Source organism: Zootoca vivipara, chromosome 14, assembly GCF_965207765.1.
Source record: "Zootoca vivipara chromosome 14, rZooViv2.hap1.1, whole genome shotgun sequence".
NCBI classification, from domain to species: domain Eukaryota; kingdom Metazoa; phylum Chordata; class Lepidosauria; order Squamata; family Lacertidae; genus Zootoca; species Zootoca vivipara.
Genome location: NC_142597.1, coordinates 36076818 through 36093165, shown reverse-complemented (window position 1 = coordinate 36093165; position 16348 = coordinate 36076818). Strand labels below are relative to the sequence as shown.

At 46.0% G+C, this 16348-nt stretch overlaps 1 protein-coding gene across 4 annotated transcripts in view; it reads right to left on the bottom strand.

Annotated features, from left to right (window-relative positions):
* Positions 1–16348, bottom strand: part of AUTS2 (activator of transcription and developmental regulator AUTS2) — a 734101-nt gene that overhangs the window by 68413 nt on the left and 649340 nt on the right. For all 4 annotated transcript variants that reach the window (XM_088657874.1, XM_088657876.1, XM_060283030.2 and 1 more), the window contains exon 6: positions 6658–6706. In XM_088657874.1, the coding sequence (XP_088514000.1) occupies positions 6658–6706 (49 nt within the window). The remainder of the gene's footprint in view (positions 1–6657; positions 6707–16348) is intronic.

Below are 16348 nucleotides of genomic sequence, written 5' to 3'. Positions count from 1 at the left end.
CACAGCAAATGCGATCTCTCCTGTGGCTGTTTTGCTTACCTCTGGATAGAAAAGCTAACTCAAAGAGGCCTTGAATTTCAAACACAAACTGCAAGCTTCTCCGTGCAATATGTAGACAGGGGATAGGAGAAGAGAGAAAAAGAGAGCTGAAAACTGCAAGCTAAATATTCACCTCATTCCAAGCCCCCTACACCTACCTGGAAACAATTACCCATGGAAGGCAAAAAGAAGCACTTCTCTCCCTGGGTTTGCTTCCTGACAGCTGGAATTCTAATCCTCGTCTACAACAAAACTGTTCCCTTATGCTTTTAGGGGGGGAAAGGGGGGGCGCTCTCTCTCTCTCCTCTTAATCTCACTTGGTAGTAAAAATGGAGTCATCCTGGTTTTGAAGCACCTGGATTTTCATGGATTCTTTCCTGGTCATTCGTGTACCCAACAGGAATTAGCTAATGGCACAAAGATGGAAATTCTGGCGGCCGAGAAGAAAAGTCGCCATTTCGATGGAAATCAGGAGCAAAATCGTAATCTGCCATTGGCAAGAAAGAAAGAAAGAAAGAAAGAAAGAAAGAAAGAAAGAAAGAAAGAAAGAAAGAAAGAAAGAAAGAGGCTTATTTGTGTACAGCTTCCCAAGCCAAAGGCAAAGAAAGACCTCGTGTTGACTTTAGGCTGACACAAAGGAATTCTTAATCCTTTCATGGGAACTAAATCACCCCAGCAAAACCCCCAAAAGACCCGGGAGAAGCAAGTCTCCCCTGTCAATGTGAGGTTCATTCACAAACAAAGAGATGGCATGAATCAAACTAAGTAAGTAAACAAAATAAGAGCCTGGGGTGGGGTGGGGGAGAGAATAAGGAGAAAGAGGGAAGAAAGGAAGGAAGGGGAAAATGTGCCCCCTCCCTATCAATCACTGCCTGTCCTTCTTCTGAAGGAGAGCAATGCCTTCTCCCTGGTCACTGTCCCTTCCTCCGAAATGTGGCTTCCATTTCTGTTTGACTCCTTTCTGAAGATCAGGCACCCTTGCATTCCACACACTCAAAAGAAGGCATTAGCAAAATAGAGATGCACTCACCATGTTTACTGGGGGGGGGGCGGCATAGGGTGGGGGAGATTTGACCTGTTTGGACAAACACAGTCTTCCCACCCACCCCACTTGCCTTCCCCGATTTTGACCTCTTCTCAATGTAAGAAGAAACTCATCTGTGTATGCCAAGGCAAATAAATCTATTTAGCTTTCCCCCCTCTCTATCTCCCCCACCCCTCTAAAAAGGGGTAGGGAGGGGGGAAATCCCTTAGTTCAGAACTTCAAAGGGATGCTAATACATGAAACAGGACCAGTGCTCCATTATGCAATTAAAAATAGATATAATTCAATATACATCAAAGTCATTTCAAGAAGGAGCAGCATAATTGCCAAGAGGATCACAGACCTAATGAGTGGGCTTGAGCATTAAGCCTTGCATCTATTCCTAAGGCTAGAGAGACACTGGCCGGGGAGGGAGGGGGGGTGGGAGTGCACACAGAATAATCCATCGCAAAACACAAGCTACACATTTAAAATAAGCCAGTAAGCAGTATGAATCATGTACGAGAACAAAAAATTAAAAAAAATCCATCACAACGTAATCACTCTTTTAAAATATGCCAGTAAGAAATATGGATCACATATAATAGCAGCAGAAGACCAGTATCTAAATAGCAGGAAGTGACAGTGTTAAAATAAAAAGCTTTCCCTCCCCCTTGCATACTCCTAACTACTAACTGATCTGTTTGCTAACCCATATTTCTTTTAGCTAGGAAGCAAGACCCATCCATTCCATTGGAGTTTTACAGAGGTATGCAGAGGGTTGCGACTAGAGACTTGAGAGGGATAATGACTTAAATCAAGAAATAATTAGGTTTCCGTGTCAATAAAGCATTAATCTTGCCACCCCCACCCCCTGAAAGGTAAACTCAAAGGAACTTACGAAAACAAGAGTAGGGACAACTATAAAGGTAAAGGTAAAGGGACCCCTGACCATTAGGTCCAGTCATGACCGACTCTGGGGTTGCGCGCTCATCTCGAATTATTGGCCGAGGGAGCGGGCGTATAGCTTCCAGGTCATGTGGCCAGCATGACAAAGCCGCTTCTGGCAAACCAGAGCAGCACATGGAAACGCCGTTTATCTTCCCGCTGTAGTGGTTCCCATTTATCTACTTGCATTTTGACGTGCTTTCGAACTGCTAGGTTGGCAGGAGCTGGGACCAAGCAACGGAAGCTCACCCCGTCACAGGGATTCGAACCGCCGACCTTCTGATCGGCAAGCCCTAGGCTCAGTGGTTTAACCCACAGCGCCACCTGGGTCCCTCTTAGCGCCCTCTGGGTCCCTTATAGTTGGGGACAACTATAAGGCTCCCAAAAATATGTATAAGAAAGAAGGTCCAACTCAGCCCCGACCCCACTAAAACGTAAGGAGAAAATGAAGATCCAAAGGCCTGTGTAAATAAAAGTGTTGTTGCCTGGTGTCTAAGAACAGGTAGCAATGGTGCCAGGTGTATCTTGCTGGGGAGAGCATTCCAAAAACAGGGAGCCCCCATGGAGAAGGTGCCACACACCCCCTCCACACCTCCCTTGGAAAGGGAACATTTAGAAAGATCTCAGCCAAGGATCCATCCATGGTTCTCAAGGTATTCTGGAAACCAAAAGCCCTTTTTGTTTCTGTTCTGACCAAGCTTCCCCAACCCCAATCTACTCTTGTAGGTTCCACGCACCTAGCACAATCCTGCATTCCTACACTATTCATAGAGGCAGCAGACATTTCAAGTCCAAACAGGAGATGCCAGAGGGTATCGTTCCTATTCATTATTATGTTATGTATTTTGGGGGTTTTATATCGTAGATTGCCCTCTGTGATCTTTGGATAAAGGGCAATATAAAAATTTAATAAATAATACTAATAGTGCCAGGCTGATGCTCCACCACTGAGCTTTGCCTCTTTCCCCAATCAGGGCATCTGCAGGAACATTAGGGCTAATAAGCTGAGCCAAATTTTGGAGACCCCTCTCCCATCTCCAAGTACCTATGACTGAATACAGTACAGGGTTTGGCCTTTTGACTTTGTAAGGGGGGGGCACGTGCAAGTGGGAGGGAGAGCAAGGAACTGTAGTGTTGAAAAGGCTGACATATGATCCATGAGATAAGAGCGCCTGCAATTAAGACCATATGCTCTGTTGCACGGAAATATTTACAAATCACCTCAGGAGCAAGTGATGTGTGTGTTGAAAAAGCCCACACAAAGCTCATGGTCACAAATTACAGAATGTTCATATATATACCATCAGGTCCAGTCATGACCGACTCTGGGGTTGCGGCGCTCATCTCGCTCTATAGGCCGAGGGAGCTGGCGTGTGTCTGCAGACAGCTTCCGGGTCATGTGGCCAGCATGACAAAGCTGCTTCTGGTGAACCAGAGCAGCGCATGGAAATGTCGTTTACCTTCCCGCCGGAGCGGTACCTATTTATCAACTTGCACTTTGATGTGCTTTTGAACTGCTAGGTGGGCAGGAGCTGGGACCGAGCAACGGGAGCTCACCCCATTGCAGGGATTTGAACTGCCGACCTTCTGATCAGCAAGCCCTAGACTCTGTGGTTTAACTCACAGCGCCACCTGGGTCCCTATATATATATATATATATATATATATATATATATATATATATATATATATATAGCACGTAACTGCAGTAAGATTCAATACAGTGGTGCCTCGCTAGACGAATTTGATTCGTTCCACGGGTCTTTTCTTATAACGAAAAAATTCATCTAGCGAGTCCCATAGGAATGCATTGAATTTTTATCGCATTGTTTTTTGCCCATAGGAACGCATTAATTGAATTTCAATGCATTCCTATGGGAAACCGCGATTCGCTAGACGAATTTTCATTCGTCTAGCGAGGCAACCTCCGCTCGAAAAATCCTTTCGTTAAGCGGAAATTTCGTTAAGCAGGGCATTCGTTAAGCGAAGCACCACTGTACCAGTCTCCCCACGCACACCAGGATGTTTTAAACCGCAATCCCCATCACCTCCAAATATGAAGATAAGAAACTTCTGTGTTGTGTTATAGTTTTCAAGGTCTGTGATAGCTGAAGGGTTATAATTACCTTTTTTCAACACACACACACACACACACCCCAATAACCCAAAGTACATTTTTGTACCATTTTGCAAAGAAACGACATTTTTTCTTAAAATTTATGGACAAAGTCCTTCCACACAAGGGCAATGAAAGCCCAGGGTTATCTTCAAGCAGATCTTGCAACCGTGCAAATTCCCCACCAGACACCCCACTAATAATAATTATAATGTTGAATGAGCACAAGACATGCATTGCTCCTTGTTTACATCCTGCATCGGTGGCAGTTTGTAGGAGTGGCTAGCTCTTATCTGCTATACAACAATCGTTCATTTATGCTTCTGCCTTAGTTTAGTAGTAACAGGTTCAAAACCAAGAGCAGTTTAGGGGTATCTGAGAGGATGATATGATGAAGCATGACCTGCCCAAAGTTAAAGGTGAAGAAGAGGAACTTCTGGCAAAAAAGAAGAAGGTGTTTTCACATGGTTTTGACAGTTTTAAGTATATAAACCAGGGGTCAGCAAACTTTTTCAGCAGGGGGCCGGTCCACTGTCCCTCAGACCTTGTGGGGAGCCGGACTATATTTTGAAAAAAAAATATGAACGAATTCCTATGCCCCACAAATAACCCAGAGATGCATTTTAAATAAAAGCACACATTCTGCTCATGTAAAAACATCAGGCAGGCCCCACAAATAACCCAGAGATGCATTTTAAATAAAAGGACAGTCTACTCATGTAAAAACATGCTGATTCCCGGACCGTCCGCGGGCCGGATTTAGAAGGTGATTGGGCCGCATCTGGCCCCCGGGTCTTAGTTTGGGAACCCCTGATATAAACTAAGCTTATACTGCCCTTAAATAAATTGTGCATTCACTGTTCCTGGCATTGCCTGTATAGGCACCTCAAGGTATGAATCCGCTTTCTAGTGAGATAGGTCACTGGTTCACCTAGAGTAGATTCTGGGCATCTTGTCTACATCGACTGCTCACAGCTCTCCTGTGTTTTGTTTCATGTGGAAGGGCCCTTCCCATCACATGATACTTTTAAACTGGAGCTACTAGGGATCAAGCAAAGCATTCCACCATTAAGATGCAGCCCCACCTCTACAAAGGCTGCCAGGCTTTTCCAGGATACAATACTCTGCGAAAGAATGCCCTCTCTATGCTACTTCATTTGCTCAACAAAATCCACGAGAGAGGAGAAAACCAGAAGTTCAAAAAGAGTCTCGCCACATGAATTAACCAACTTACCAGCCTCCAGACAAGCGTAATCAAAAATCAGAACACTGCACACAAAATTCTGACCCCACAAAGCACCACTGCAATGCTTGCCATGATCTCCATTATAAAGAAAACATTATAAAGAAAACATTATAAAGAAAAACATTTGGAAGGGATTAATGGAATAATGCATTGGTTAAAACTGTGTTTCTGCCTATCTCTTACTGATTGATTCCCACCGGACAAACATGCAGGTAACAACTGCTGCCACAAACATTCCAGATATCATGTAACGGTAACTGCCTGCCCTACAAACTGGCAATTCATAATTCTGTATCAATCACACAAGCGGATCAAGAGGCAAAGCATATTTAAACATTCCCCAAATCGACATGTTATTGAAATGAGCTCAAAACTGAAGCCTTTTTAATGCTCTTTCTGAACATCATATGAATTCATGCCTGGCCATCCATATATACTTTATGAAAGGATTCATGCGCACCATACATTAAAAGCACTGTGATACCCACTTTAACAGTCACAGCTGTGAACCATAGTTTCTTAAGGGTGTTGAGTTTCTAAGAGACCCCTTTCTCTCACAGAACTCCAATTCCCAGAGTGGTTTAACAATCCCTCTTCCCATGGTACTCTGGGAATTGCAGCTCCATGAGGGGGATAAAGGTAAAGGGACCCCTGACCATTAGGTCCAGTCGTGACCGACTCTGGGGTTATTGGCCAAGGGAGCCAGCGTACAGCTTCCAGGTCACGTGGCCAGCATGACAAAGCCGCTTCTGGCGAACCAGAGCAGCACACGGAAACATCGTTTACTTTCCCGCTGTAGTGGTACCTATTTATCTACTTGCACTTTGACATGCTTTCGAACTGCTAGGTTGGCAGGAGCTGGGACCGAGCAACGGGAGCTCACCCCGTCATGGGGATTCGAACGAACCGCCAACCTTCTGATCGGCAAGCCCTAGGCTCTGTGGTTTAACCCACAGCGCCACCCGCGTCCCTAATAATGCTACAGCTCCCTTGATGCCTTTTTTTGCCAGGGGGGAGGGGGCGGTGAGCCATGGCTGTTATAGTGGCACCGTCATGTTTAAAATATATGTGTGGTGCTGGTGTGTTGTGTAGATTTCTAACATTTTTTTAAAAAAATACTTTTCAGCAGAATGGCTCAAAAATACCAAACAGCTGGGAGTGTCTCAGGAAAAACTGGAGATTCTGAGCACAAAACCTTTGGTTTAATTTGTGACTGCACATACAAAGATGTGATGCAGCAAACAGGCAGGCCTGGAATCAGATCTGGGAGGATTATACTCTTACCTTTGTTTGCAACAGTGTTGAACAACTTTTCAGAACTGGAGTCAGAGACCTAAAAAACAACAATTGAAAAGAAATACACATTAGATTGTTAAGTCAAGTATATACCAACATAAAGGTAGTGGGGGGGATATTTATTGTTTTACACTTCAAGGGCACAAAAAAGAGATTTTAAGTCGCAGACAGAAATAAATTATGGTGGAGGAGAGTGAAATATGAATCTCAAACCCTAAATGCCCAGAAGATGGTGCTATTTGGCCATTTCTTAATTCCTACAGTAGATCTGGCAGTGTTTTATGGGGTTCAGAGAGAGAACGCTCAATATTTCTGCCGGTCTGTTTTTAATTGTTGCGTATTCAAATCAGCAGCAGCATGCACGCACGCACGCACAAACATATATTGTGTGTGTGTGTTTGTGTGTACTTTCTCAATACAATACGAACTCTAAGCAATTACAAACCACATTGCAATTCGAGAGAGATACTGTACGGCAATAATCATTTGTATCCCGTTCCATCCAAGCAGACCTGAGAAGGCATACATGAAGACAGACCCTCTGAAGTAGGTTAGACAGAGGCATGTTTAGCCTGCTCACAACTGAGCGCAGGATTTAAATTTCCACGCCGATGATAATCTGATCTCACAAACAACCACAACGGGGCCTCCATACAAACTCCTTGACTTCCTTTAAGACATCTTAGGCCAAGGATAGGAAAGCAGTGGCCTTCCCATCTCTGCCTTACTACCTGTTCATTAACCAGACTTGGAACATTTCAGAGCATCTGCACACTTCACATCGCTGTGCGCACCCATCGCTACTGTGGGATGTTTTATCAGACCAAGCCGCAGACGGTTGCCACCGTCTCAATTATACATTAATCTTGGTCAAAATAAGCAGGATTTAAAAAAAACCCATTTTCTCAATTGAATTGATAACCGCTATACTATGGCGCGTGTTTCTTCACCATGATGCCAAATTTGAAATAAAATGCGTACGGTTTTAATCAGCCATTCCGGAGCTTTGTTTACAAGAGAGCTCACTTGCTGCTCGACATTATACAAGCAGACTGGAAGCCACCTGAACACTAATCTCACCTCTTAAATCTCTCTAAAGACTTCCTGAAAAGCAACCCCCCCCCCAATAATAAGAGAAAAGCAGCCTCCATTGAGCAAATCTATGCAAATTGACACCCAAATGTACACGTTTTAGGATACTTTGCCAAACGACAAGCATCCAGCTAATTTGTTAGCACAGTCTTCCCCAACCTGGTGCTCAGCAAATGTTTTGACGATAATTCCCAGCAGCTTCAGCCACCACCAGCATCGCTGACCATTAGCCATGTTGCTTTGGGACTGGCAAGAGTTGGAATCCAGACAGCACATTGACTGTCATAGTGCAATCCTATGCATGTTTTTTGAAAGCGAGTCCCACTCTCTTCAGCAGAATACAGCATACACACCAAACGGCAGGCTCCCACAGTTGTAGCCACAGGAATATAGCCTCTCTTTCTAACCAGTCTTGTAATTAACAATTGCCTTCTCATTTGAACCCTCTTATTTCACTCATGGAACACGTTTACTAATGCAAAATATATCAGGTAGTAGTATATTGCGGGGCTCAGATTTAACAGCTTCTGCGGCCGCCAGATTACGTTCCAGAGCCCTTGATTCACAAGCATAGCTACAGTCAAGATCCACCATCTACATGCTCATAGGAAATTGCTTTCAAGAGTGGGAAAAGATGCCATTCCAGCCATTAAGATTTCCTGCTAGCAATTAGTGCGAGAGAAAGAGAAAGCTTTGTGCATGTGAAAAACAAATTAAGAACTCGGCAAAAGCCAGCGATTTGTGCTCTGTGCGCCTGTAAACAATGGATAAATGGTAAGTTAAATTGAACGTTAATATGTAGCATATGAAGAAATTAAAGCAACACTCATACATTTGTGAACATCGGGGATACTAACCACTTGTTTCTACAGCTGATCCTATACATGTTAACTTATAGGTAAGTTCTAACAGGGATTACACTGAAATAAATTTACACAGAACTGCATCCTTTATAACTGAAAAAACCGACTGAAAAGACCAAAAATGTTTTTATTTACTAGTAATTCTTCATTTGGTGTGTTGTTGTTTTTTAAGGCTTTATTCTCAGTATTCTGAAGTGATTTCAGCATATTAAAACTCCTTGTGTTTAGGACACAGCAATACAAAATACACACACACACCCATTACAAATGTTGGGTGTATTACCTGCAGACAGATTCATCCTGCAGAACAGCCAAGCAAATCAACCAGAGAGAAGTTTGCCTTCAAGAGGAGAGGAGTCACCTATTTCACCCAATTTGAGAGGTTCCTCGTTGTTTTCCTAACCTTGCCATTCAACCGGATCTGCGACCCAAAAGAATAGCTTTCCGCACTGGCTTCATCCGCTGCCATGCGTTCGAATCCAGATCTCCCCCACAGATCCAAAACAACGCTTTGAGTGCATGTTTCGTGCTCATTCCTCCCCTATTTAATTTGCAACTTTCAATTGTTTAAAGGAAGGTTACAGACTGAAATTTTTGGTAAAAACTATGTTACAGCATTTGGAGACTTTGAATGCACAATGTAACACATCCACCCTCATGTTTGCGGTGACAGCAAATAATTAAGGAAAACGCCATTTATCTACGGAATACTCCTGCAGTCTCTGGCAGAAACTCTTTCTCAGTGCCGCTGCTGAGGTTGCTTGGGATGTTTGCAAATCACAACACAACACAAAACAGATATTCCATCCAACACTACACTCAGTCATATCAACTTTTAGTAGCATGCCCCCCAACACCATTTAAGAAATAAATTATTGAGGGGAAAGAACACCGGAGAGGCAAGGAGGACACTTGCCTTGAACTTGTGTTTGGACTATTTGGTGGAGGTAAAAACAGGAGGCATTTGGGGAACTCCCTTACAAATGATTCGATTCATTTCCTCCTCTAGTCAAATTGCAAGTGCAAACCTCTGTCCTTTTACACTGAATGATTTCCTATTTTCTTCAGCAAAGAGAAGCTGGAGAAGCCAAGATAAGGAGGTGTCAAATGGGTCCCAGTTTCAAACGAACTCAAGTTTTTTATATACAAAAAATAAATAAATAAAAAAAGGGAGAGGCATGGGGGATGATGGGCAGGAAATAAATTTATTACCAGCAGCAGCAGCAGGAAATTTGCTCTCTCCGGGAGAGGAACAGGCAATGTTCCTGCAAAGTTCCATTTACCAAAGGCCATTTTTTTTCAGATGGGAAATTATAATTCTGACCAATAAACTGGGCCTCTTTTGCATGGTGGCAGGAGGGGGACAGGACCCTTTCATTTCATTTCTTCTCAAGGCCTTCTTTCAGAAGGCGATGGAAAACACACATCCTGCTTGTTTGCCATTGGGGAGCCAAGTGTGTTTGGATGCGCTAACGCTGAGTTCAAATACATTTTGACAAGCAAGCCTCTCGACAGATACCCATAGATCCTATTAGTCAGACCATCGGGTACATCTGGCTCAGTGCTGCTTACACTGACTGGCAGCAGCTCTCCAGCATTTCAGACAGGGAGTCTCTGTCCCAATCCTAACCGGAGATGCTGGGAATTGAACTGGGACCTCCTTCATGTGAGGCAGATGCTCTACCCCAAAAACTATGGTCCTTTCTCCCCCAGCAGTGCCTTCAATCCAATCCCGCTTTTGACAAAAGCCTCATCAGCTCTTCTGGCTACAGACATTGTGCGAACAAAGATGAGTTTGGGGAGGGAGCCACCACCTCCCTCCCTCCCTCTCTCTTTCATTTTCTTCTTGCCTTTAAGATTAAACCTTTTAGCTCCCAAGCACACCCCTCCTTCATTCCCCTTGGACTCCAAACGTTAAAAGTCAGCAAACCTCCAGGCTAAGGAAAATCAGTTCCTCCTCTCTTCCATCAAGGAATTTATTGCCATACAGGGGGATGTATTACTCAAAAAAATATTTCCTGTCCAGACAGAAAAAGGGTTGGCGCTTTTCTTTCTTGGCATGAGCCAAGGCCAGGCACTTGCAAAAACATCAGCTCTGACATGAAAGGCTTTTTGAAAGTGGGATCCAGCCACCGCAAGCCACCTCCCGCCTGGGGGGGGGGAGAGAGAATCCTGCAAGCCATAATTAGGGGCCGAGAGACTGCTTTGCATCAAGGAAAGCCTGCCCTCGCAGAACAGAGACTCTACACGCTGCAACCTATTAGCTGAGTGCGCAGAGATCCTCTTCCCCTGCTCTCGGCCCATGAGCACAAGACGGGGGGGGGGGAGGCAACACCCAGCTGCTTTTACAGTCATCCTCCCAACCCTGGGACCTGTTTTCCCCCACAATCCTAATAACCATCTTCCCAGAGAGCGAGAAAGCAGCCTCTCCATTCCTCAGACACCCTGTTCTTCCAACACCACACAGAGGGAGGCAAAGCAGAGACAATGGAAGTTCTGGTTGTTTTTAGAGACCTGAAAGAAGGCATACGGCATGTTCTGTTGACATATATCTGGTCCAAGTGACCCACAGCAGGTCAGGAGATATGTGTATATATATCTCACTGCAAGACCACTGCAAGGACGCCAACATATTGAGGGTGATGGCGCTTTACTATACCATAATCCAGTCTCTCTGGAGAGAGAGAAAATGACCCATCCACACAGCTCAAGTAAATGTCAAAAAAGAAGGCCACTGTGGTGTATGGAAGAGAACTCTACATTTTGACCTTGGTTCAAATCACTACTCAGTCACAAAGCTTGCTGGGAGACCTTGGGTACCTCTCTCTTTCAACCTAAACTATCACAGGGGTATTGTGAGGACTGGGAAGGGAGCAGCAGTAAGTGTGTGTTTTGTGCCCCCCCCCCGATTTCTTGGAGGTAAAGCAAGATAAAAGGAGTAAGTAGCAGCAGCAGCAGCAGCAGCAACAACAACAACCCTTTTTAGCTGTGCCAGAGGATAGTCACTGTGTTTATCTACATCGGAAGACCCAGGCAGCAGGGGGACTGACCAGGCATGGTCTGAAAAACAGACAATAAGGCAACTTGTCTGAAATCAAAGCAGGTCTGAGGAACGGCAAGATAGAAAAGCCACGAACTGAATTTTGAAAAGAGGTGCCCACACCAGGCAGGAAAGCCTGCAGTGAGGTCACCCCATAACAAAGTAGTGTGCTTGACAGGCTATGTGGAGATGCAAGAGAAATACTATTTTGGGTGGGAGTGCAACAGCGCTTTATTTATTTATTGCTATGTACCTTCCATAAGCAAGTACCAGCGAAAAGGAAAGAAGGGGGGAGGTCACTTTGGAGTCAATTCCTTATGCACAACACCAGCCTAGCCTCAGTCAGGATGTAACAGCAGTAATATGGTATAATAATGAGGATTTGCATGCCATATACACTGAGGGTGGGGACAGTACAGCCAAAGGATAACGCCACCAAGCTCATCAGGGAGAGAAAGAGGGAGATTTGCAGATGTCAAACTCATTCGGTCTCCAAAACCTTCCCAATCCAGGTTCCACAGTCAAGCACAACAGGACGGAGCAAGAAATTAAGCGCCTCCCTTCAATTATTTTAAAAGCCAGTAAGCCAGGACATGGAAACTGTTTGCTCATCTATTCAACAAGAGCCTCCCAGATACTGGAACACTGTTCCCAAACAGACTTCCAAGAGCAAACTGGTTGTTGTTGTTGTTTCCCAATGGAAGAGGACACCCTCTTCTGCATTGATAGATTGGGTTGGCTTTGTTTTCTTTTAGATGAGGAAGGGACAGAGGTGATATGACAGGCTTGTGGCTGTGGGACAAGCCTGCCCAGCCCTCCCCACCACCACGAATATTTTTCTTGAGGGTGGTGGGCAAAAAGGCACACCACCCATCCTTTCAACTTGCGCCATTTCAGCGAGGATTGCAAGCTAGCCACGAGGAATTCTGATTCCAAGAAGAAAACAGAGGAGAGAAGCACAGCAACAACAGCCTCCGGAAGACCATGGGTTTGTGGCAGGTCTGGGGGGCAACTTTCAATGCACGAAGCCGCTGGCCCCCCCCCACCCCACACACACATTGTACTAAACCAACTAAGACTCCATCTCACCAGACACAAACGGTGCGTGAAAGAAAGCAAAGGTACGATATACAGAGACACGCACCACACCTAGCGGGTCGTTCAAATTTTGCCCCGAGCGCAATTTCTTGAGCCCATTTACCTGATCGCGCAAAGGGTTAACCCCAATTGACAGCCCCCAAGTTCATGGTGTTTTGTTTTGTTTTTAGAGGGGCGTGGTGGAGATTGAGTTTCCGACAAACTCGGATCCGTCTGCTCAGAAGAAACGCTTACTCCCAAAAGAAAAACCAAACTATTCCATCCAAGAGCGAGCCTTTTCTTGTTGTAGGTCTTCCAGAGCGCACGGCCATTCCGGGAAGAAGAGTTGTTGCGACGGAGTGGGTTTGCGGAGTGGGTGGGTGGGGGCGTAATCGCCGGTCCTTCGGAGGTTAGGGAGGAAGAAGAAGCCGCCGAAGGGCTAAAGCGGCTAAGGAAGAGGAGGGGCTGGGGTGGAAATCAGGGGGCGTGCTGGGAGATTCCAGCCGGCAGGAGAAAGGGAAGCATGTGCGCCCAGGGCGCAAAGAACCCCTTTTGGCACCGCGCGCTTTGGAGAGGCTCCCGGCGCCCAAAGACGGCGGCGTCGACTGTTCCCGTGTGGTTGCCTCGCCTCCTCCAGAAGGGAAGATAAAAGGGTGCCGGGGAACGAGAGCTCCCAGATCCACCGCCTCTTGTTCGCGCACACAAAGCGCCTCTCCAAGCTGCCCCCCTCCCCGCTTCAAGTGAATTCCATGGGCACCGAGGCGCGCCGGCAGCGAAGCGATCCCATAATCCAGAAAGTCCAAAAGCGTGGCCCAAAACGAAGGCGCGCCCCACTCCCCGGACGGCCTGGGGCTCCGGAGCAGAAGCCGCTGAGGAAAAAAGCAGCGCCTGTCCGCCGGCTGCCGCGCGCCCGCTCACTCCGCCGGCTCCGCAATCTGGCACGGCTGCTTTCCCACCGCCAGCCAGCAGCGCCGACTCGCCCGCCCGCTCCGCCCCGGCGCAGGCTCCGCCTCCCGCTCCCCGCCTCCGCCGCTTGGCTGCGCCGCGCGCCTCCCCAGTCCGGCTGCAGGCCGGAGTTTCGTTGGAAACAGATCCCGGCGGAATAACTGTAAGGCAGCTGGCGGCCGCGTGGCAGAAAATCTCCCCGCGACGAATCCCTGAAAATAATTTAACAGAAGAGAGCCCCCCAAGCCGGAGAAGTAGGTTGAGGAAGTGAAGTACAACACCCAAAGTGTCTTTCAGTCAAAAAGGCCACGTAGATCATAGAATTGGACGGGACCCTGAGGATCATCTAGTGACTAGTCCAACCCCATGCAAAGCAGGAATATGCAGCTGCCACAAACGGGGGGGGGGTCAAATCTGCATCCATGGCATTATCAGCACCTACCCAACTGAGCACTCCAGGCTGTCACATCTACACGTTACATTTAAAGCAGTACAATACCACGTGAGCACTCTGGGTTTCCCCGCCACCCAACACACCAATGAATCCTGGGAAATAAGAGTTTCCTATGGGTGCCATAGGAGCCAATTCCTAGGGGCTGAGGTCCCTCCTCCCTCCCATAAAATAGTTGAGGGGCTGCCCCCCCCAAAGTTGATGGTGCAGGTATGCCCCAAAATGTGATCAATTACACAGGGCATGGTTTACCTCCCCCCCCCATATTTTTATTCAAGTTGACCCTAACACTATTCTAGGATGCATTTCACCAGAGCAAAATTTTTATACTGCTTGAGTGTAATAAAACCTGGCCTACAATAAAAAATAACCAATAAAAATAGTTTAAACCAATTAAATATATTTAAAGTTAAATTAAATTGCCGGTAAAAAATGAATAAATCAATGCAGCCACATCTACATGTGTGGGTAGGCTTGCCTAAGCAAGTATGCTTCAAGCAGGCACTGAAAAGAGTGCAGGGAAAGTGTTTGCCTGGTGTCAATAGGCAGGGAGTTCCAAAGTGTAGGTGCTGCCAGAAAAAAAAAAAAGATTTCTTACAACTGAAGTAGTTGAGTGGGCACATACAGGGTAAGGCAAACATGTGAGTAAACTTTAATAAATTCTAAATTAATTTATTAAGTTAAATTCAAGAGTCGTGGGGGTCACCTTGCTGGAGATCTGCCCCAGAGTTCAGACAACCACATTCTACCACCACTGCTGGAGGCAATATGCCTCTGATTGCCGGGAACTTCAGGTGGAGAGAGTGCTGTTGCGCCCGTGTTCGGCGTGTGGTTTTCCCATTGGCCTCTGGTTGGCCTCTGAAAACAGGCTGCTGCATTGGCAGGGCTTATCTGGCGCTCTTATAGGTTGGGGGTGTTCTTGCTCTCCATTTCCTGCCCTGAGCCCCCAACCTCCAACCACCAATGTCTCACAAGACTTCTTCCAACTCTACATTTAAAACTACATTTTAGTTTGGCTGGGGTGTGCGCCCTGCAAAAGATTCCGATTGTTTTGACTCCTTAAGAAAAACCAAACCCTGAACCCCCTAACAGGGTCTACAACATGATGTGGCCATGCAATCATTAATTGTTCCCATCTTTCTCATGAAAGCATTGTTTTAGGAAATGTATCAGAGTGCAGATGGGAGACCTACTTTGTATTTCACCACCGAACAAGAGCGTAATGTTTGCATTACATGGGAAATGGTACTGCTTCACATCCACACCACATATTTAAAACAGGTTTAAGAGACATGGTTTTCCCCAAACCATCGTGAGAAGTTTAATGTGCTGGGAATTTAAAATTGGTGTGGGATGATGAACTACAGTTCCCAGACGGCGAGATCCTGTGTTTCCTGACAATGACAGGGAAAGGTATTTTAAGGCGTGGGGTGACCTGGGGCTGTACAGCTGCTTTGCCTGATTCCCAGGGTGAGGTGGGCATATTTGGAAAGAAGCAGAGGCCCTTTGAGGTGAGGCAAGGTGAGGTGAAGCAATCTGAAGCTCTTCAAATATATATTTTTTTTAAAAAAAGAAAAAACACAAACACCCAATTTCCACAGGGATTAAAAATATCCCCAATCACAGCTTGCAACATAAATGTTGAGAATTGTATTTAAACCAATGGCCCAACAGTGAAACCCCCTGTAATGCAGAATATGCACCTGTCCCACACAGGGATTTGCCACCTTGGCATTATCAGCACCACGCTCTAACCAACTGAGCTATGTATTGTGGTCCCTCCTGCTTATTCTGCTAAATGGGACCCTTGCGTGTCACCACTGCCTAAACCATTACTTCTAGTCCTGTGCACAGCCTTCTAACCGAAAGGATCCAGGAAACACCCAACCCGTCCAGGATCTAGCCTGGATCTGGTCCCAAATCAGTTTTAGGGATAGGGCTTATGTTTCATTAGTTTTAAACCCAAGTTCAACAATTGGCCAGGAGGGGAAGGGGAACAGGCAATGTTGCAAACTCAAGCCCAACGCAGAAGGGTTCAGCCCTGCGGCTAGTGAGCAAAGGGCTCGATCCTGCTGGGTGCTGCTCGCCCAACATGGGCCCGATTGACCCAAGTAATTGTTACTAATTGAAAGAGTGTTATGTGGCAAAGCAGAGAGTTTATTCATGTCTGGGGACCCCCAGGTTCCAGTTCTATCATAAACTAGTGCTCTG